Source organism: Gallus gallus, chromosome 23 (genome assembly GCF_016699485.2).
Source record: "Gallus gallus isolate bGalGal1 chromosome 23, bGalGal1.mat.broiler.GRCg7b, whole genome shotgun sequence".
Classification (NCBI taxonomy): Eukaryota; Metazoa; Chordata; class Aves; order Galliformes; family Phasianidae; genus Gallus; species Gallus gallus.
The window spans coordinates 5,331,922-5,352,673 of record NC_052554.1 but is presented as its reverse complement, the minus strand read 5'-3'; the positions used below and the strand labels follow the sequence as shown (position 1 = coordinate 5,352,673).

Here is a 20,752-nt window from a genome sequence, read left to right as displayed (position 1 = left end):
TCCAACTCGCGTCGGCGCTTCCTGGGGGCCCGCGGTCTCTTCCCATCCTCGCTCCAGGGGGATGCTGGGAGGATATTTGCTCTCTCGGTGGAGCTCGAGGCCATCAGCCCCGTGGAGCCTTTGGCAAAAGGGGGCAAAAAGCCATCCCAGAGCCTGCCCTATAGCTGGGGGAGCAGGATGCAGCCTCCTGCCCCACGTGCTGGCATGAAATGGCACGGAGCTGCGGTTATCTCCGTGCTGTGGCTGTCCCCGCGCTCTCGATGCCAGCAGGGTCGCTTTGTGCCACTGCACTGGGAACAACCAACCAGAATGGGAAAACTGAGGCACAGTGGGAGCAGTGGGGGGGATGGCTGCCACTGCCAGCACAACGCACAGCTGTGCCAGCACCGCTGAGGGGCGAGAGGACGTGCCCAGGCTGCATGAGGTGCCTGAGCCCTGCTTGAACCTGCACAGAGCCGCTGGGAGGCTCCGCTAAGAGAGCAGCTCGGGGTGAATAATCACCCACTAAAAAGGAATGATAAAAGTTTCGTGATGTTTCATACCCACTTGCTTTAATTAGCCTTAATTGCTACAGTAGGCAAGTCGCAGATGAACTGAGCGCTCTGTCACCGCATCTCGGGGGCTGTCGGGTGGATAAACGGCACCGCACTGCGCTCCAGCAGCAGCACCGCCTGCTCTGCCCCAGACAGCTTATTTACTGCGGGCTGAATAAATATCAGTTGTTAATTAGAGCGCGTTTATTGAGATGCATGCGTCCCTAACACACATTTGTAAAGCTTCAGTGTAAATAGATTCATCCTAATTTGGGAGGGAAGCGGTCGAGCAGAGGCGCGCTGTGTTGCAGTGGGGGAGAGGGGACGCAGGGGATGCCTGGGGCTGATTTGCAGCCCTCGGTTCATGTGGGGCAGAGGCTGTCCCGTGGGTTCTGCCCGTGGGTCCCAGGGCTGGGCCTGAGGGAACTGTGAGCAGAGGGGCACCCCGGGAGGACGCCGTGCTCCCCACACTGCTGCACTGTGGGCCAATGACGACCGTCACTGATGCCAGCGCCCGGGTCACTCTTTGTGCCTCTGTGTCCCCCCGTGCCCCACCGTCCCAATGTCTTCTCTGCGCTGCAGTATCCTCCTGCACCACAATTTCCCCCCAGAGACTCAGTGTCCCCACGGGAACGAGGAGCTGCTTTCCACGGACAGGAGCAGTTCGAGGGGTTCGCTCCCCCAGGACGCCTCGGGGGGGGGGAATGCGGATCCCTCCCTGCCCGGCCGGGAGGGAGAGGAGGAAGAGGAGGAGGAAGGCGGGAGGCGAAGGAGGGAGGTGGTTCTGCCCCACCCCCCCGTCCCGTGCAGGGGAAGAGGAGGGCGGGCAGCGGCCGGGGGCGGCTCGGGCCCCCCCGGAGGGAGGCGGGGAAGGCGGTGGCGGGGGCGGACGGACGGACGGACGGACGGACGGAGCGCAGCGCCCGGAGCTCAGCGCCTGGCCCGAGCCGCACTGAGCCCGGCAGGTGAGCTCCGGGCAGAGGGAGGGGGAGGGCGGTGCTCCGAACCGGGATTTGTCCTCACAGAGCCCGTGTCCTGCGAACGGGGAGCGGAGACCGGGACGGGACAGGGCACGGCAGGAGCCGGGCTGGGCTATGAAGTCGGGGCGCAGGGGTATGATGTTGGGGAAGCGGTGGTACAGAGTCGGGGTGCAGCGGTATGAAGTTGGGATTTAGGGGTATGAAGTGGGGATAGAGGGGTATGGAATCAGGGTGCGGGGGTAGAGGGTTGGAACGCAGCACGATAAAGTTGGGATGCGGTGTTATGAAGACGGGGTAGAAGGGCAGCAAAGCCGGGATGCGGGAGTGGCAAAGCCGAGGCGCAGCGGTGTCGGGTCGGACTGCGGCGCTGTGAGGTTGGAGTGCAGGGCTACAAGGGAGAGTGCGGCAGCAGCAGAGCCGAGGCTGTGATGTTGCAGTGTAGGGGTATGAAGTGGGGATGTGGGGGGTCCTGTGCGTGTCCCACCCGGCAGTGGGGAGCAGTGGGGTGTGGGGCTGCGGTCTCGCGCTGTCTCGCAGCCCTGCTTCGTGGCAGGAAGCGGGCAGGGGGGGGGTCAGGTCAGAGTGACCCGAAGGGCTTTGGACCACTCCAGGGAACCACGTGGGTCCGGGAGGTAAAAGAGAACAAACTGAGAGTTCCTTTGGGGTCCCCAGCAGGAAGCACGTGGGGCTCCGGGGCACCTCAACCTGACTTTGGGGTGCGTCTGCGTGCTGGGGTTGGTGGGTTGGGTAGCAGCCCTGAATGTGAAGTCTGGGTGGGGGGGTCCAGCAGTGTGTGGGGACCTCACTGCAGCCCCGAAGGCTGTGGGAGCTGTGGCTGAATGGCTCAGGGCCTCCTCCGTGCTGGTGGCTTGCAGGAGGCTTCCCAGTGTGGGGAATGGCTGGGGCCCACCGCCCACCCACCTGACTGCCCATCTCCCACCTGCAGGCAGCTGAGTTGGCCCCGAGCTGCTGCCACGGGCACCATGAGGGATCTCTGGGCCCTCGTCCTGGTGGGGCTCATCAACACCTGCAATGGGATGGAGATGCCAGCAGAGGAAGGTAAGGGGCACAGAGAGTGGGGGCACAGGGTCTGCACCCCCAGGATGTGCCCGTCCCTTCTTACCTGTCCCTGGGCATTCAACGAGAAGATGAGAGCAATGCTGGAGCCATGAAGCGTGGGGCAGAGGTGGCTGTGGGTCACCATGAGCCGTGCTGGTTCCCCACGTGCCGGCAGCACTGGCAGCAGGGCGGGCTGTGTGCTCCCTGTGCTGACTGCACGGGATGTGGGGCTTTGCTCAGCATCCCAGGCGGGCCCAGGGCCAGCGAGAGCAGCGCCAGCGCCGCTGTGGGGAGCCAGGCTGGGGACACCCCTCTCCCATCCATGTCATTCCTACAGCACTGGGAACACCGTGCAGGGTGGGAGCAGGTTTGCCCATGCTTTGGTTGCAGGTGCTGGTTGCCAGCTGGCGGCTCTGTCCTATAGTGGGGCTGCTCGGAGCTCATGGGGCAGCGTGGCTCTGGGTGCAAGGTGGGAAGGGGTCCGGCCGCAGTGCACGGAAAGAATGGAGGCACAGGGCTGTGTCCATGCTCTGGGGAGCGGTGGGCATTGGTGGAGCCCTGGAGGTCCCCTCTGCAGTGTCCCTGGCTGTGCGTGGGGCACAGTGTGGGGCTGGCTGTGGGGAGAGCTGCAGGCGGATGGTGGGGAGGAGCTGCTGGCAGCGAGGCCGTGGTTGCATCAGTCCTTGCAGGGGTGGAGCGGTGCTCGTCCTGGTGGGGGGTGCAGGGGCTGCAGCCCTTTGGCACAGCCGGGGCACCCAGAGAGCAGAGCACCACTGTTGGCACGGCACTGTGAGGTCCTGGTGCAGTGTGTGGGACCCCGTGGCCAGCACTGGCAACTGCGGGCTGTTAATTAGGGAAATGAGGGCTGGGATGGCCTCAAAGCAGGCGGTGCCCGGGGTGAGGTGTACCCCCTGCCTCGAGAAATGATCTCAGCACCGCCTGCGCGTGAAGCTCTGCTCCAGCAGCACAATGTGCTTCAGGGCCAGCGCCAGCCCCACACTGAGTGGGCAGTGATGGGGAGAAGCTGTGGGGCGGAGGCGGGGGATGTCCTGGCGCTGCTGCCTGCACTGAGGCACAACAAATCCCTCTTTCAGTATCCCCTTGTTTCCTCCTCCATCTCGCGCCTCCCAACATCTGGCAGCATCCAGCGGAGGTGGATGAATGATGTTGGAGCGGTGATGTATCAACACTGGGTCTGACGCAGCGTTTCCTGCCTGCCCCCGTCCCCTCGGTGCTGCTCACCCCTCGCCTGGCAGCCCTCACGCCCACCCCACGTGCTGCCAGCTCCGGGGCTCAGCAGGGCGCACAGGATGCCGTCTCCCCACGCTGGGTGGCCGCGGCACCGGGCCCATCTCCTGATGGTGATTCCAGGTGTGGGGCTGGTCCAGACAGAGCATGGCTGGGGAAGGCATTACACACAGTGACCTCGCCGTGGGGAGCCAGGGCTGAGCTGGCAGTGCGCCCGCTCACAGCACGTGGCTCTGCTCCTGGTGGGCGCTGTGCCGGAGCTCCCATGGGTGCGGGGCTGTGTGCGCCCCTGCTTGGAGGCGCTGCGGTGAGGCGGTGGTGACGCTCTGCTTTGCCTTTGCAGGGACGCCGTGCCCACGGCTCTGGGATGAGGACCTGGTTGGGAACAAGTATGAGAACGTGACGGGTAAGGAAATGGTGATGGGATGGCTCCGCAGGGATGGGCTGTGCGCCCGCAGCGATGCCCTCACCCCCTCCATCCCCCAGGCTTTAACCTCATTAAGCGCTTCGACCTGCTGAAGATCTCCTCCGTCAAGAAGGTGCGTGGCGCGCGGGGCACGGTGCTGCTGCGGCTGGGGGCCGTGCCGCTGGTGCAGCCCACACGGTGAGTGCAGCCCCCCACTCCCAGCCTGCTCCCACCCACCCCTCCAGCAGCACCGTGTGTGGACCCGGCCCTCCCAGCCCTGCGTGATGCGGCAGTGAATGCAGCAGGACTGTGGCACCCACGGGGGTGTGGAGGTGCTGATGGTGCGCACTGCCTGCTTTCCTCCTCGAAAGTAAATCACTCTGGGCGGTGGGGACACAGCCAACCCTTACGCAACCGCTGTGCTGCAGATGCTCTGTCTTTGCTCTCCTGAACTTGGCAGGCTCTGCTCGGGGTCTAACCGAGCCCGAAGTGCTGCACAGCTCTGAGCAGTGGGTGCGGGTTTGCCATGCAGAATCCGGCCCCGATGTCTGCATCACATCCTGTCTGCCTGTGCCTGAGGCTCTGCTCCGGCTGTGCCAACCCACGGTGTCAGGGCCAGCAGCTTCACGGGGCTGCCACGCTGGCATGGGGACACCGCGGGGTGGGAGAGCATCCATGTGCTGGGGAGCAATGTAGGAAGGGGATGCGCTTTGCACTCCCTGAGTTTGGCAGTGGGGAGAGGGCTCAGGGTTTGGGGGTACCTTAGGGAGATGGAGAGCCAGCTCTCGGCCCGGCTAGCTGAGTCCTTAGATGGCTTTTGGAGGCTGCAGGCTGGTGTTGCTCTTGGCTGGGTGCCTGTTGCAGTCCAGAGACAGTTCTTGGGAACTCTTAGCATGGGGGTGGCACCGACACCAGGCACCCATGGATGCTCCAATGCCCTGGCCCTGCTCCATGGTGCCCAGCAAGGACAGCCCCGCACCCTGCGGTTGGGACAGCCACCCTGGTCCTGCTCCAAAGCGGTGGTTTGGAAAATTGCTGCTGTGGAGGCTGGGAGCTGAGCGCATCCCAAAGCAAATAGCTGCAGTGATGGAGCGGGCGGAGAGTGGGGCACTGCGGCTGCCTCAGCACATTGCCTCTGTGGGAGCATCCATCCTGCACAGCCCTCGGCACTGGGGGTGGGCTCCTGCCTGCACTGGGACAAAACCAAATGCTGCAGCAATAAACAATCCTGGGTGCTGCACCAGTAGGATGCGTGGGGGTACCCAGTGCTTGGGGTGCGAGGTGGGGCTGTGCCATGGGGCTGCTATGGGGACAGAGCCACTGGCGCAGTCTGGGCTGTGTGGGGGCATGAGGATGCTCTGTCCTCAACTCTGCATGCACTTTTGGCTGCTGTGAGGCCTGTGGGGCTGAGATATGGGGCTGTGGGACTGCGCCTTGGGAAGAGTGGCACTGAGGTCTGTGCCCCACCACACAGGAGAGGGCAGCTCTGAAGTTGATCTCCCGTTCAGCTCCTGTTGCACAAGTGCTGGCATCTCCCATCCAGGGCCAACATGTGTTCCAGCAGAGATATAAACAGCTCCCAGCCCCACACAGCTCCTGGTCCAGCGTCATCCTGGGGCTGAACTTTCCAGCCCAGCCCTGCTGCATGGCGCTGGGACCAGAGCCGTTCTCATCCCAATGGGGACAGCCTCGTGGGGCTGTTGGGGACGCGGTGCTGGTGGTGATGTGGTGGCCCAGGATTGGTGCGGACGGAGCTCACGTGGGCCCTGCCGATGCCTGTTCCTGCAGGCAGGTGTTCCCCCACGGGCTGCCCCCCGAGTTCACCATCATCCTCACCTTGTTGCTGAAGAAGAACAGCACCGGGGAGCATTGGTACCTCTTCCAGGTCACCGACCGCCATGGCTACCCCCAGGTACGGCTGTGGGACCGTTGGATGCGGGGACACGGACCGCCGGGTGCTGTCCCTGAGCACGGTGTCCCCTCTCTGCCAGCTCTCCCTGTCCGTGCACGGCCCCGAGAAGAGCCTGGAGCTCCAGGCCAGGGCGCCGGGAGCCACCTTTGTCAGCACCGTCTTTGCGGGGAAGGCCGTCTCGTCGCTCTTTGACGGGCGGTGGCACAAAGTGGTGGTGGCCGTGCAGAGCCGCGCTGTGTCCCTTCACGTGGACTGTGGCTCCATCTCCTCCAAACCGCTGGAACCACGGCGGGCGCTGACCCCTGAGGGCAACGCCTTCCTGGGGCTGGATGCCGTGCGCGGGACCCCGGTGCGGGTGAGTCCCCGTGGGGCTGCGGGTGTGGGGTTTGGCGTCGGGGCCATCACCCCTCACCCCACTGCTCCGTGGTGCCGCAGTTCGACCTGCAGCAGGCGCACATCTACTGCGACGCAGAGCTGGCCCGGCACGAGGGATGCTGTGAGATCTCAGCCAGCGGGGTGAGTGCTGCAGGCAGGGCCGTGCTGGGAGGGGGAACCGGGGCACGCTGCAGGTGGTTGGGGTGCATCGTGAGCGGGGCGGCACGTCTCCCCACCAGCACCATGGTGCAGGGCGCATCCCTGTCTCCGATTGCGTCCGCTCACAGCCCCCTGCGCCCTCTTCTCTCCCATCAGTGCCAACCTGAAGCGCCCAAAACGCGGCGTCAGGCAGAGCTGATGCAGAGCAGCAACCTCATCGAGATCTCACCGCAGCCGCAGGGCCGGGTGTACACGCGCTGCTTCTGCCTGGAGGAGCCGCTGGGCCCGGTGAGGCGGCGTGCTGGCGGCGGTGTGCAGCCACGTGGATTCGGCCCCTGGAAAAGCCCTGCCTCACTTTTTCCGCTGTCTGCAGAGCTGGGAGGGAGGGAGCAAACAGGAGCCGGCAGTGCTGAGTGCTGGGGAGGGAGGGAGCAAACAGGAGCCGGCAGTGCTGAGTGCTGGGGAGGGTGGGAGGATCGGGGGGCTGCTGGCTGCCGGTCCTGTGGGGCGGGGGGGGGGGGGTACACATGTGGGTTGATAGCCAAGGGGGTATGGGGTGGCATTGCCCTGGGGTGCAGCTGTGGGATAACCCAGGGGGTGCACGGAGCAGCGTCACCGCAGGGTACAATCTCAGGGTACCCCAGGGATGCACATAGAGGTGTCACCGCGGGGTGCTCTGCTCTCCCCCCAGGAGCCAGCGAGAGAGAAGAGCAGCCTGAAGGCACATCGTGGGGAGAAGGTGAGATGAGGGTGGGCAGGAGCCCCCCAACCCCCTCCCTGCTCCCACATGCCCTGTGCTGCTCTTCCTCCTCCGCCGCCTTCGGGCAGTTCTGCCAGAGCTGCAGCGCTGCTGTCAGGAAGCGGCGTGTCTGCTCCCCCGAGCAGGAATGAAGGCCCCATTTGCTCTCTGCTGCTGCTGGAGCAATCCCAACCGCGGCTCAGGGCCTCTTTGTTCCTTCCAAGCGGCCGCAGAGCTGGGAAACATCTCCAGCACAGCCCGTGCCCTCTCCCTGCACCGCCCTGTCTGGCTCAATGGGATCCCACTGGGCATCCCTGGGGGTGCAGGGACCCCTTGGCGTGGGCTGGGAGGTGCAGGGGGGTCTCAGCCTGCCCGATGCTCCTTCTCACCTCTGCTCCGTGTTGCTTCTCACAGGGCTACAGCGGGACGTCCAGCGAGGAGGTGAGGCTGGGGGTTATGGGCAGGGGGGACTCTGGGTGCCCTCAGCCATATATTCCTCGGTCCCATGGCAACGCGCTTAAGTGGCTGCTTTGGCTCTGAGGAGCTGTGGTCAGCCACAAAGCCACAGGGACAGCCCGTGCCAGGCCACATTCTTGCCCCCTCTGGGGCTGGAACTCTTTCTTCCATTTCCCTTTTCCCACCCCACACACACCCACAGCTCTGTGGGTACAGACGCCCTCTCCCATCTCTTGCAGTGCCCACCCTGCCCGCCGCAGATGGCTCCAACAAATGTGAGTTTCCCGGGGCTGCACGGGGTTCTGGGTCCGTGTTCGGTGCCACCTGTGGCTGTGCCAGGCACTGTGACACTTCTGTCTCCTCTCCGTAGGTGACGCTCGGTCCCCCAGGACCCAAGGTAGGTTTGTCCCCCCCCAGGACAGCTCCAGCGCGGTTTGGCTGCAGACACCCCTGGCTGTGCCCCAGGCACGGTGGTGAGGGGTGCACACGGACACGGGGACAGTGGTGTCACCTCTTGTCACGCATTCTCTCGCAGGGTTTGAAGGGAGAGCGCGGCCTGCCTGGCACCCACGGCACCAAGGGGGAGAAAGGCGACCGTGTGAGTGTCCCCAGTGGGGACCCCGCTGCCCCCCCGTGCCATGGGGCTCCGGAGCCGTGTCCCACTCTGAGCCACCTCCTCCCCTCTGCAGGGTGCTGACTGCGTGCGCACAGACCCCAGTGGCCCTGTGCAGGTGAGACCCCCCCATCCCACACACCCCTTTGCCCCATCTCCAACCCCATCTCATCCCCATCCCCTTCTGTCCCCTTCTGTCCCCAGTGCGCCGAGGGGCCGCGGGGTGAGCAGGGGCAGCGTGGAGAGCAGGTGAGTGGGGCTGGGGCTCCTGCTGGATGTCAGTATTTGCACACACATCCTCGGTGAGATGTGTGCCCGGGAGTCCCGCTCACACTGCCCTCTCTGTCCCACACAGGGGCTGCCAGGGGTGGCCGGCGCCGATGGGCAGAAGGTGAGGATATGGGTCAGGGACATCTGGGCACAGCATGGTGACAGGGGTGCCGGAAGCTGGGGGTGCCGACGTGGGGTTGGGCACATGCAGAGCCCATGGGGACCCTGAGGGTTTTGTTGGGGGGATGTGGGGATGTGGGGCAGTGGTGCTGGGGACAAAGGGCAGCAGCGCTGGGAGGTGAGGAGATGATATTGCAGAGTTGGGGATGAGGAGCCCAGCGGCACAGAGGGGGCAAAACTGCCCAATGGAGGTGATGCTGGTGACATCTGCCTGTCTGTCCCACAGGGCCAGAAGGGTGAGAAGGGTGACGGGGGACTCCAGGGCAAGCCGGGCCGCCCAGGTCGTGATGTGAGTAGTGCCAGCTGTGGGGCACCAGCATCCCCAGACCTGCCCACTTTGTGCCGTGCACGGCACTCACCGCGCACCCATCCCATCAGGGCCGGCCCGGAGAGATCTGTGTGGTGGGTCCCAAGGGCCAGAAGGTAAGTGGGGTCTCAGGGGTGTCTGAGGGCATCCAGGAGCAATGCCATGGACACCCCTCCTTCCCTTCCAGGGGGATCCGGGCCTCGTGGGACCTGAGGGGCTGGCGGGAGAGCCGGGGCCACCGGGGAAACCGGGCACACCGGGGATCGGCTTTCCGGGGAAGCCGGTATGGATGCTGTGCTGTGGGCACTGCTGCAGGAGGGGCAGCGAGAGGATGCTGCCCCACGGAGCCCCACGGCTGCCATGCAACTTACGCCATCCTCTGCTTTTCAGGGTGATCCTGGTGGCCCCCCAGGTCCAAAAGGAGAAAAGGTGAGTGGGGGGGATAGGGGGTGTCCACCACCTCCTCCTGCCTGAAGGGTCAGTGCGGAGCTCATGGGACCCTCTCCGGTTGCGTCATGGTGCTGTGGAGTCATTGGGGGCTCATGCTGGGGAGTGGGAACCCCTCACCTGGGGAGGGGCTGCTCAGGACGTGCCGAGGGCCCTCCATGGGGGCTTGGCAGCTGCTGAGGTCCCCTGTAATAGCTGGTGCTGGGGGACACGGGAGCAGGGCTGGTTCCAATCCTTGATTTATGGAGCTGGAGGGGAGTGCTGGGGCGGGGGTGGGATGCTGGGTTGGGGGCGTGGGGCTGAGGGGCTGCAGCTCCCACTGTGCCAGGCTCACACTGCCACCTCTGGCTCCAGGGCAGCTCAGGAGCTCCTGGACCCGGCGGATCTCCTGGGACACCCGTGAGTACCGAACACTGAACTTGGAGCCAAACTGGGGTCACAGACGGGTTCCTTGGCGCAGGGCTGAGGCTGCTTGGCCCGAGCAACAGTGGGATCCGAGCCCAGGCATAAGAAGGGTTTGGGATGGCCGGCAACCTTGCTGGGGGCTGGGACAGACCCCGCAGCAGCTGGGGGTTTAGAGGTGCTGAGTGCAGGCAGACAGAGCTACAGGAACCCCGTGCCCCGTTGCCATCCCCTGCATTCCTTCCTCAGGGACCGCGCGGCATCCTGGGGCCCAAAGGAGATAAGGTGGGTGAAGGGTGCTGCCCTTCCTGGGGCTTGAGGCTGCTCGGGGGCCCTTGGGGGAGCCCCCACCCCTGGGCTGTGCTTCACTGTCCCCGTTTGCAGGGTGAGCCGTGCCAGCCGTGCCCCGCTCTGCCCACGGGGATGCTCAGCACTGCGGGGCTTCCTGGAAAGCCCGGACCCAGGGGGGAGCCCGGGACACCTGGCAGGGATGGAGTGTCGGTGAGTCGGGCTGTGAGCCTGTGGGAGGGTATGAGGGGGGGCTCATCTCTGCAGCGCTAAATACTGCCTTCCCATCTCTCCATCTCCAGGACAGACCCGGCCCTGTGGGACCCAAAGGAGACAGGGTAGGTGATGCAGGGCTGAGCGTGCCGGGGTGGGATGGTGCTGAGCATCAGCTCCTCTCTTTCCTTCCCAGGGAGATCCCGGCATCAATGGGATCAAAGGGGAGAAGGTGAGTGTCCGTCCTGCTGTCCCCCGTCCCACCGTCCCTTTGACCTACTGTGGGGCCAGCCCTCTCCCTGCCCCACAGGCAGTCCCACAGCCCCCCATCCCCCCCGCAGGGGGACTCCTGCCTGTCCTGTGACAGCCGTGTCCTCGCTGCGCTGCTGCGGGAACCCCCCGAGGGGCGTGAGAGCGAACTGGGATCACTGGTGAGTGTGTGGGGCTGAGAGCCCCGGCCCCACTGAGACCCAATCCCCATGCTGGCATGGCTGTGTGTGTGACCGCGTGTGCTGATCAGCAGGACAAAGCAATCCTTCCTGGGCTGGCTGGCATCAAGGGCGAGAAGGTGGGTGATTCCACAGCCCCCTTTCTGCCCACCCAATGGGCTCAGGGAGGCTGCCTGACCCAAACCCTGACCCTGACCCTGCTGTCTTGCAGGGAGCTGATGGCCGGGAGGGACCTGCAGGCAGACCGGTGAAGTAGGGTGCAGGTGGGGGGCTCGTGGGGGTCTGTGAGCTCTGCAGGCTCATCTCTACTGTCACAGGGGCTCCCTGGGAGCAAGGGTGATCCAGGTGTGCGGGGGCTCAAAGGAGAGAAGGTGAGTGCTGCAGTGTGTCCCCAACCTCCCTGCCCCGTCCCTGAAGTGTCCCCATGCAGGTGGGCCCTGGGATGAGGCTGGGGGGCAGTGTCCCCACGTGGCTCTGAGCGCTCTGTCCCTCGCAGGGTGAGCCGTGTGGACAGTGTCCCTCAGCTCCACAGGCACTGGAAGGGGCAGCAACAACGGTGGCTGTGCCCGGAGCACCGGGACCACAGGGCAGGGATGGTCCCCCTGGCAGAGCAGTGAGTGCTCCCCATGTCTGTGGGATACTTCTTTGGGTCCCAGGGATGCTCTGGCTTCATCAGTTCCTCCATTCCCACAGGGCAAACCTGGTGATGCTGGCCAGAAAGGGCAGAAGGTGAGAGGGTACGGGGTGGGGATGCAGAGGGAGCTGTGGACCCCCCTGTCCGTGGGGCTGGGCAGTGCTCTCTGCCCTGTGCCAGCCATTGCTCTCTCTTTGCCAGGGGGACGTGGGCAGCCCTGGGGACCCAGGCACACCGGGCACAGATGGACTGCCAGGGCTGTCGGGTGAGCCAGGCATCAGGGGTCCGGCCGGCCCCAAAGGCGAGAAGGTGAGGACCCTGCACTGGAATGGCTCAGGAGGAGACCCTAAAGTGTCACCCCATCCCAACCTCCCCTCTCCGCTCCCTCCTCTGCAGGGAGATGCCTGTGAATCCTGCCCCACGCTGCAGGGGCACTTCTCGGACGTGATGGGCATCCCGGGAAAACCCGGTGCCAAAGGGGACCAAGGAGCGCCGGGCATCGGCCAGCCGGGCAGAGCCGTGAGTGCCCCGACCCACAGCAACCCGCCAGCACTGAGCCCCGGGGTGACCACGCTGTGTTGTAGGGGAAGCCGGGGCTGCCGGGGATCCGAGGTCCCGCTGGGCTGAAGGGGCTGCAGGTGAGTGGGGCCATGGGGGTGGGCACTGGGGGGTTCTCAATGCCTCTCACTGTCCCTTGTGTCTGCAGGGCGAGCCAGGACCGCCGGGCATTGGCAAGCCGGGACCACAGGTGGGTGTCTGCTGTGCTGCGCTGTGCTGCGCTGTGCTGCGCTGTGCTGCGCTGTGCTGTGCTGTGCTGCGCTGTGCTGCGCTGTGCTGCGCTGTGCTGTGCTGCGCTGTGCTGTGCTGCGCTGCGCTGCGCTGCGCTGTGCTGTGCTGTGCTGTGCTGTGCTGCGCTGTGCTGTGCTGTGCTGTGCTGTGCTGTACTGTGCTGCGCTGCGCTGCGCTGTGCTGTGCTGTGCTGTGCTGTGCTGTGCTGCGCTGTGCTGTGCTGTGCTGTGCTGTGCTGCGCTGTGCTGCGCTGTGCTGCGCTGTGCTGCGCTGTGCTGCGCTGTGCTGCGCTGTGCTGTGCTGCGCTGTGCTGTGCTGCGCTGTGCTGTGCTGCGCTGTGCTGTGCTGTGCTGTGCTGTGCTGTGCTGTGCTGTGCCAGGCAACTCCACCACCTTTCTCCTTCTTTGTTTTCCCAGGGAGAGCCCGGGAGCACCGGACAGCCCGGGACCCCCGTAAGTGTTACTCTGGGCTCCCCAGCACTGGGATGCAGCAATCTCCTGTCCCACAATTCCTACACCTCCCCCATGCTGCTCCCCTGTGTTACTGGTGACAGCACAGTTCTGGCTCTGGAGTGGCCTTGGGGACAGTGCTGTCACTACTGCTGGCTGAGTGGGATGGGTGGGGAGAGCTAACAGCATCTCCTGCCCCCAGGGACCCCCCGGACCCCAGGGACCTCCAGGAATGGCAGCAGAGAAAGGAGCCAAGGTATGAGAACGTGGCACTGAGCTGTGTCGCCCTGTGCTGCCTCATGTTCCCGTGCTCTGGCAGGGGTCTGCCACTGTGCACCCCCAGCCATGGTGCCCCCCAGCTCTGTCTGCCCACCCTCGCCCTCAGCTCCTGCTGTCCTTTCTCTGCAGGGATCTCCAGGGCTCAAAGGTGCCATAGGCCCCCCCGGGCCACCAGGGACCAGCATCACTGGGCCACCAGTAAGTGCAGCCCCAAGGGGGGCATCACCATCACTGTCCTCTGGGTGCTGGGCTCTGAGCTTCCTCACGCTCCTCTTCCTCGCAGGGCCCTGAAGGGCAGCGGGGGCTCCCAGGGGTGCCTGGCTCCAGCGGGATGCCGGTAGGTGTGGGACGTGGTGGGGGCACAGGGGGGCTGGGGGCCACCTGCTGACATCTGTCTGTGCCTTTCTGCAGGGAGAGAAGGGCGCCCGGGGCGAGAAGGTGAGTGGGTGCTGGGGTGAGGATGGGGCTGCACCTCTGCTGCCATCCATCGCTCTGCTCTCACTCCCTCTTTCTGCAGGGGGACCCCGGGGAATGTGCGTGCCCCCTCAGCCCACGCCAGGACCCCAACCACACCGGGATGCCGGTGAGTGCCACAGGTCCCACCCCATTCCCACAGCTCGGTGCCATCCCACTGAGCGTCCCTCCTTTCTCTCGGCCCCAGGGAGCTCCAGGACTCTGGACTGGGACATCCTGGCAGCCCCAGCCGGGTCCGCAGGTGGGTGCTGTCCCTGCGTGTGGCACAGCTTCCAGCTCACACTGCCTCATTGCTCATTTCCCTGTTCTGTTTTGGGGTGTTGTAGGGTCCCCCTGGAGCGCCTGGTCCCCCCGGTCCTCCTGGTGCTCCAGGCCGCCAGGTGAGCAGTGGAAAATGGAAACTATGGAGTGCCCAGCAGGATGGATCCTGGCCCTCTGAGCAAAGGCTTTCAATAGTCAGAGCTCTCTCCTTGGCTTTAGGGGGTCCCAGGACACAACGGATTGCCAGGGCTGCCCGGGCCGGCAGGAGACCTGGTAGGTGGTGGCTGTGCTGGGCACAGTGCCCCGCGGGCATCCGTCGTGCATCCCTTCCACATCCCTTCCGCATCCCTATGCATCCCTCCCTCACCCCTCCCTCATATCTTGCAGGGACCATTGGCTGTCATGGCTGAGAGGAACATCGAAGTGCTGAAGGTGAGAGCTTGGGGTGGGATCTGGGGTCACACCACCCCCTGAGCCTCTCGGGGAGCCGCTGACCCCCCCACCTCCTCCCAGAACATCTGCGGGGACTGCGCCCAGCTGCAGGCGGCCTTTGAAGCACCCAGAAACTTCAAGGGGGAAAAGGGAGACCAAGGCATGCCAGGAGCCCCCGGCAACGAGGGTTGTGCACGTGTGAGTATTGGCACAGCTCCCACCCGGAACTGGTGCACCTTGGGTGAGATGCAGAGATGCTCCCGAGCACCCAGGCATCAGCTTGTGCAGCAGGCGTGCAAAGCAGCAGTTGTGCAAAGCAGCAGTTGTGCAAAGCAGCAGGTGCTTGCAGGGCTGGGCAGGCTCTGGGCACGCTTCCACACACAGCCGGCACGGGGTGCCCCGTGGGGACACGTGCTGATCCTGTACAGCTTGGGAGCAGAGGGTGCTGAGCACTGCTCCCAGCTCAGCCCCTGGTGACTCTGGGTTTTCTTGCAGTGCTTTGCCCAGTTCCCAAGAGCTGAGGAGGCTCGGGTGAGTGACTTGGGACGTGGCCCTGCTCTGTTGGGGTGCTTGGCGGGGTGCTTGACAGGGCTGGATGCTGCTGTTGGGCTCCTGATCCAGGTTCTGACATGGTGCCACTCTTGCAGGGTGACAGCCCGGACGCAGACTGTGCGGGTGACCCTGGGCTCCCTGGTGCCCCAGGTGTCCCGGGTGAGAGAGGCGAGCAGGTGGGTGCCCTGGAGCCGGAGCAGGGCCACGTCCCCATGCCACGATCCCATCTGATGGCACCTATCCCTCCCCAGGGCTTACCAGGACAGCGGGGACCCCCAGGGCCACCTGGTCCCATTGTAAGTAGCCATGCTCAGAGGCGGGGGCTGCATGGGCATCATGTCACAGCACTTTGAGTCACCAAGGAGGGACCTGGTGCCCTGCCATGAGGCCACGGTGACGGGGAGCGTGGAGCAGCGGCACCGAGATGGAGCAGGACCCTATAGAGATAGGCTGGGGCTGAGCTGCCCCACACCGCCCACTGTGTGGCACCCCGAGGGCTCAGCCCAGGCCCTGGTGGGCACTTCCAAGCTGTGACCTCCCCATTTCTCCCCTCAGGGTCCCCCAGGCTTTCCTGGCACGCCTGGCGCACCCGGACTGCCCGTAAGGACCCAGCAGGGCTCCGCTCTGTGCCGTCTGTCGCTGCTTCATGGTTTGGCTGTGTCCCTATCCCAGCTCCCCGGGAGCAGCCACAGCACGGCTCTGCCCCTCTCCATTCCCCACATCTCCATCCATTCATGCCTTCCATCTCCATTCAGGAACTCTCACTGGTCTCAGGCTCGGGAGCATCGCCCTGAGCTCGGGGTGCAGCTCCCTTCTGCCGTCCGCTGCCCCGTGCTGGGTTCTGCACCACTGCAGGACCCGGCCGTGCCACGAGGGTGGGACAGCCAGCAGCCGGGCGCGTCGCGGTGCAGCCCCATGTGTGCGCTGTGTGCAGCCGATGGCCCCCAGCCCACCCCTCTCAGGGCCGGGGGGATGCTGCCGTGCGGCCGGTGCGCTCGTCCTCACCCTCCCCTGGTCCCCAGCTCCTCCAGGGTCAGCCAGCATCCACCACCATTTCCATCTGCATCTTCATCATCTTCATCCTCATCCTCCTCCCATCCCCACTCTCAGGAAGTGGCTGTGGGGTTGGTGGCAGTCCCACTCCAGTGGCTCTGGGAGGATCCTGCCCTCCCCTCGTCCTGCTCCCATCCCCTCACCCGCTAACGTCACCGTAACGTCACGGTCTGTGTGGGTCTCTGTGGGTCTGTGTGGGTTGTCTCTCTGTGGTGTCAGTGTGTCCCGTCCAGACTCCACTGTGTCAGCACCACATAACCCCCACTAACCCCCCTGGCAGTCCATGCCACTGAGCCCAGGGGCTGCCAGCTGTCACCTGTGTCTTTTGTCACCTGTGTCACCATGCCGTGTGTGCTGCAGGAGGATGGGCAGCAGTGGGTGCCCTAACCAGGCTGGAGCTGTGCTCCAAAATGTGTTCTGGCCATGGGCACCCCTGCATAGTGCCCCCCGGGCTGGGCTCCCTGCAGCCCCCCAGGGTCTGCCCTGGCACTGGGGGGTGGCACAGGTGGTGGTGCCCCTACACCCAGTGTGCACCCTGGATGTGCGCAGCAGAGTGGGGGGCAGAGCACAGCCCCCGGGGGTGCAGCCCCCCCTGCAGCTCCTCTTTTCTCCCCCTCCAAAGGGTCTCCAGGGGGAGCGAGGCCCCGCTGGGCTGGCTGGAGCCAAAGGGGAGCCGGTGAGTGTGATGGGGGGGGAGGGTGGGGGGAGCAGGAGGGGATGGGGGGACACCACTGTCTATGTGCACCTGCTTGGGGTGCAGCTGGCTCAGCACCGCCCTCCCCCTACACAGGGACCCCCAGGACAGCCTGGCTACCCTGGTGCCACGGGCCCCCCTGGCCTTCCTGTGAGTAATGTGGGGAGCCCTGCAGCACGTGCCAGCCCCCCCCACACCTCCTGTGTCCCTATGCCCCCCCCGGTGCTTTCTTGGGCCCCCGCACTGCCAGGGACAGGTGGGCGGTCAGAGGACCTGAGTGGGCACTGAGTGCCACATCCCTGCAGGGCTCACTCCTGCCCCGTTTGTCCCTTGTCCCACATATCCCCAGTGCCCTATTGATTCCCTCTATTCACTGTGCCCCCCACCCACTGTGCCCCATCCTTTCCCTCCATCCATCCCTGTGCCACATTCATGACCCACCCCCATCCTACATCCCACCCACTCTCCATGTCCCAGCAGTGCCCCATGTCCCATCCATGCCCTGTGTCCCCGCTCCATCTCCTTCCTCCTTCAGGGCATCAAAGGTGAACGAGGCTATGTGGGCCCACCTGGGGAGAAGGGGGAACCGGTGAGTCCAGTGCTGTGCCCAGCTGTGTGGGACAGGGGGGTTGGGGGCTCGTCCAGGTGCCCCCTCGTTGTGGGCTCCTTGCAGTCTCCTCCATCTGAGCCCTGTGCTCCCTTCCCCAGGGCCCCCCCGGCTTGGATGGACTCCCCGGCGCCACAGGGCCAGCGGTAGGTGTGGGTCTGTGGGGTGGGAGTGGTGGTCCCAGGGACCCCAAGGGGCTCATGCTTGGCTGTCTGCAGGGACCGAGGGGTGAGCGTGGCCTCCCAGGCGGTGCTGGTGAGAAAGGCGATCAGGTGAGATCCCCAGGAGGCCATTGGCTGCACCCATCCCTACAGCCCCTTCCCTACAACCCCATCCCCGCACCTCTGTCCTGCTGGCCTTGTTCCCATTGGGAAGAGGACCCCTGGCCATTGGGCAGGACCCAGCTCAGCTCTGTCTCTCCGCAGGGTTTCCAGGGCCAGCCCGGCTTCCCAGGGCCACCTGTGAGTACATCCTGTGGGGCAGGGGTTGGGATCTTCTCTCTGGGCACATCCTATGGGACAATGCAAGGAGAGCATCCCTGTAGCAAACCCATTGCAGTGAATTTGGGGATGAAGGGATGCGCTATGGGGGCATCTCGTTCACCTCTGGGGAATGTTTCTCTCCTCCTCAGGGCCCCCCCGGCTTCCCAGGGAAGGTTGGCCCCGCTGGGCCGCCAGGACCTGCAGCAGAGAAGGTGAGTGCCATGGGGACAGGGGTGGGTGGTGGCACCAGGGGACACCCTGACCCCGGTGGTGTTCTTACAGGGCAGCGAGGGTGTACGGGGGCCCACAGGGATGCCAGGGCCCCCCGGACCCCCTGGACCTCCAGGCATCCAGGTAAGAGCTCCCCCTGCCTATCACAGTGCTTCTGTCCCTGTGCTGGTCCCTGGGGAGCTGCTCTGGGCTCGTCACCCCCCGAGTCCCCTCCTTGTCCCTGCAGGGCCCTGCTGGTTTGGAAGGACTGGATGGCAAGGACGGCAAGCCGGGGCTGCGGGTGAGGCGTTGGGGTGTGCCAGGCTCTGGGGGGAGCACCACCCCACAGCCCCTGGATGTCCCCAGCCCATGTCTGTCTCCTTCTTTCTCCCTAGGGTGACCCCGGCCCCCCCGGGCCACCAGGGATGATGGGTCCTCCGGTGAGCGATGGCTTTCCTGGTGCCCGGACTATCCCACGGGCTACACTGGTGTCACCACTGTGGCAGGTGTAAGTCCCGACCCCAACCCATCTCTCCTCTCCCTCCAGGGCTTCAAGGGCAAAACTGGGCACCCGGGGCTCCCGGGGCCAAAGGTGAGCAGCTGGGGGTCCCTCGCTGTCCCCAAAGCAGTGGTCACCCAGTGGTGGTGACAGCCCCATGGGAGGGTCTCCATGCACTGCGCTGCCCACCCCATCCTTTTGTCCTTGCAGGGTGACTGTGGCAAACCTGGTCCTCCCGGGAGCACGGGCCGTCCCGGGGCAGAGGTGAGAGAGTGGGGAAGGGACAAAGAAACCCTGTGCTGAGGGATAGGACCTGCACCCCTCCCTTCATCCTACTGCCTCCTGCAGGGTGACCCCGGCCCCATGGGACCCCAAGGCCGGCAGGGACCCCCAGGACTCATTGTAAGTGGCTCTGTTCCCTTGGTGTGCACTGGGACGAAGTAGGGAGTGCGATGGGGCCATGTTCCCAAACCAAGGGCCAGTGTCTCCTGCTGAAACCCCTCTCTCTGCCCCCAGGGCCCCCCTGGCAGCCCGGGGCAGCCGGGTCCTGCTGGCCTTGCCGGAGTGGTGAGTACCTGTGGGGCTGCTCCGTGGTCCCCCTACAGCCAAGTGGCACAATGGGGACAGGGATGGGGAGAAAGTGGTGGCCATTCCCATCTCACACCGCATCCACACCGCAGGGGCTGAAGGGTGAGCGTGGCTCAGCGGGGGACCGAGGTCTGCCGGGAATGCCAGGACAGCCAGGGCCACCAGGACACCCAGGGCCACCGGTGAGAGCGGCGGGTGGGCACAGGGGACAGCGAGCACTGTGCCAGGCACACCTCATATTGCCGCACTTTCATCCCACAGGGGGAACAGGGACCGGACGGACCCGCTGGTAAAGAGGTACAGGAGGGGCAGTGCTTGCTGGGGTACCCCCGGGACAGCCCCGCCGCCACACTCCTCTCTGTCTCCGCAGGGCCCCCCAGGAAAGCCTGGCACTGCAGGACCTGCTGGCCAGAAGGTGAGAGTTGCCAGAGCTCCCCCATGGTGCCCCCAGCTCCACACCACACCAGGGGTGCCATGGTGAAACTCTGCTTGTCTGTGTCCCCTCAGGGTGAAGCCGGGTCCCCTGGAATGCGAGGGTACCCTGGGGAGAAGGGCCGTGCTGGCGCGCCTGGGGGGCCGGGGAAGAGTGGCTCCATGGGCCCCATAGGGCTGCGGGGTCCTGCAGGAGAGAGGGGTCCCCCCGGCTCACCAGGACCTGCGGGCAGCCCTGGGCTGCCAGGACCCCCCGGGATGATGGTAAGCGGGGGGCAGCCAGGGGCAGGAGCTTGGCTTGGAGGTGCAGAGCCAGGGCTCCGTGGCCATGTCTTTCCTGTATCCCCTCCAGGGTGACGTGGTGAATTACGATGAGATCAAAAGGTTCATCCAGCAGGAGATAAGCAAGATGTTTGATGGTAATGGGGTGATAGGGGCAAGGGCTGGTGCTCCCCCAGCCCCTGTCTGAGCCGTCTGTCCCCGCAGAGCGCATGGCATACTACACCTCACGGATGCACTTCCCGGTGGAGATGGTGGCGGCCCCAGGCAGACCGGGTCCCCCGGGCAAGGATGGGCTGCCCGGCCGGCCAGGACCCCCAGGATCCCCAGGGATGCCAGGGCAGATTGGCAGAGAGGGACGGCAGGGAGTGCCAGGCATGCGGGGTAGGTGCTGCCCGCCATCCTCAAGTGTTGGGGCGTCCCCTGTGATGGGGTCTCACCGTTCACATCTCTCCTCCAGGGGAGCCGGGTGCCAAAGGAGAGAAAGGGGAGAAGGGGATGGGGCTGATGGGGGACAGCGGCCCACCAGGGCCCCCAGGTGAGTTCCCGTTCCCTCTCCACATTCCTGATGACGCCGTCAGCTCGGTGCCACCTTCCTTCGTCGCTCTCTCTGCCTTCCAGGTCCCCAAGGACCACCAGGCTATGGGAAGATGGGCCCTCCAGGTCCCGTGGGGCAGCAGGGCATCCCCGGCATCCCCGGTCCCCCGGGTGCCACGGGGCCGCCGGGCAAAACGGGGCACTGCAGCCCAGCAGAGTGCATGGGCGCCCTGCCCATGGAGCAGCCACTCTTCCAGCCCAAGAACGCCAAGGGCCCCTTCGGCTGAGCCGGCCCCACCGCTCCCCACTGCTGCTCTTATTCTTGCCCCCGTTTTCCAGGGGGCTGCGCCGGTCCCGGGGGTGTGGGTGTTGTCCGGCTCCGTGGGTGGGTGGGTGGTGTAGGGCAGGTGGATCCTGCCCAGCCGAAATACAGCCGTGCTGCTGCCCCACACCTCGACTCCTCTT

At 65.3% G+C, this 20,752-nt stretch overlaps 1 protein-coding gene across 5 annotated transcripts; it reads left to right on the top strand.

The window, feature by feature from the left end:
- Positions 1-1,408: 1,408 nt before the first annotated feature.
- Positions 1,409-20,741, top strand: COL16A1 (collagen type XVI alpha 1 chain). 5 transcript variants are annotated; one of them, XM_015297829.4, is made up of 72 exons: positions 1,409-1,498; positions 2,460-2,572; positions 4,164-4,226; positions 4,307-4,424; positions 6,015-6,138; positions 6,218-6,493; positions 6,574-6,654; positions 6,829-6,960; positions 7,364-7,411; positions 7,826-7,852; positions 8,107-8,142; positions 8,238-8,264; positions 8,403-8,465; positions 8,557-8,598; positions 8,685-8,729; positions 8,836-8,871; positions 9,157-9,219; positions 9,309-9,353; positions 9,425-9,520; positions 9,628-9,666; positions 10,039-10,083; positions 10,336-10,371; positions 10,471-10,587; positions 10,677-10,712; positions 10,784-10,819; positions 10,929-11,018; positions 11,111-11,155; positions 11,248-11,283; positions 11,354-11,407; positions 11,533-11,649; positions 11,730-11,765; positions 11,872-11,979; positions 12,067-12,189; positions 12,255-12,308; positions 12,377-12,418; positions 12,876-12,911; positions 13,111-13,164; positions 13,317-13,385; positions 13,471-13,524; positions 13,599-13,625; positions 13,705-13,770; positions 13,849-13,902; positions 13,988-14,041; positions 14,142-14,195; positions 14,310-14,354; positions 14,436-14,552; positions 14,850-14,885; positions 15,002-15,082; positions 15,158-15,202; positions 15,462-15,506; positions 16,582-16,635; positions 16,750-16,803; positions 17,189-17,242; positions 17,362-17,406; positions 17,479-17,532; positions 17,686-17,721; positions 17,892-17,954; positions 18,025-18,096; positions 18,200-18,253; positions 18,348-18,392; positions 18,500-18,544; positions 18,662-18,715; positions 18,800-18,853; positions 18,968-19,018; positions 19,132-19,221; positions 19,301-19,336; positions 19,410-19,454; positions 19,547-19,735; positions 19,824-19,890; positions 19,958-20,134; positions 20,211-20,288; positions 20,372-20,741. In XM_015297829.4, the coding sequence occupies exons 2-72, from the start codon at positions 2,497-2,499 to the stop codon at positions 20,572-20,574; spliced, it is 4,869 nt and encodes a 1,622-aa protein (XP_015153315.3). In that variant the 5' UTR covers positions 1,409-1,498; positions 2,460-2,496; the 3' UTR covers positions 20,575-20,741. The 5 variants fall into 5 exon arrangements, with proteins under 5 accessions (XP_015153315.3, XP_015153313.3, XP_015153314.2 ...); XM_015297827.4 differs by having other exon boundaries at positions 11,108-11,155; XM_015297828.4 differs by having other exon boundaries at positions 1,409-1,646; positions 11,108-11,155.
- Positions 20,742-20,752: the final 11 nt, after the last annotated feature.

Coding starts and splice junctions, on each gene's coding strand:
- COL16A1 (XM_015297827.4), top strand. CDS start 2,497: ATGAGGGATCTCTGGGCCCTCGTCCTGGTGGGGCTCATCAACACCTGC. Junction 6,655..6,828: donor GTGAGATCTCAGCCAGCGGG/GTGAGTGCTGCA, acceptor CTCTCCCATCAG/TGCCAACCTGAAGCGCCCAA. Junction 10,588..10,676: donor CTGGCAGGGATGGAGTGTCG/GTGAGTCGGGCT, acceptor CTCCATCTCCAG/GACAGACCCGGCCCTGTGGG.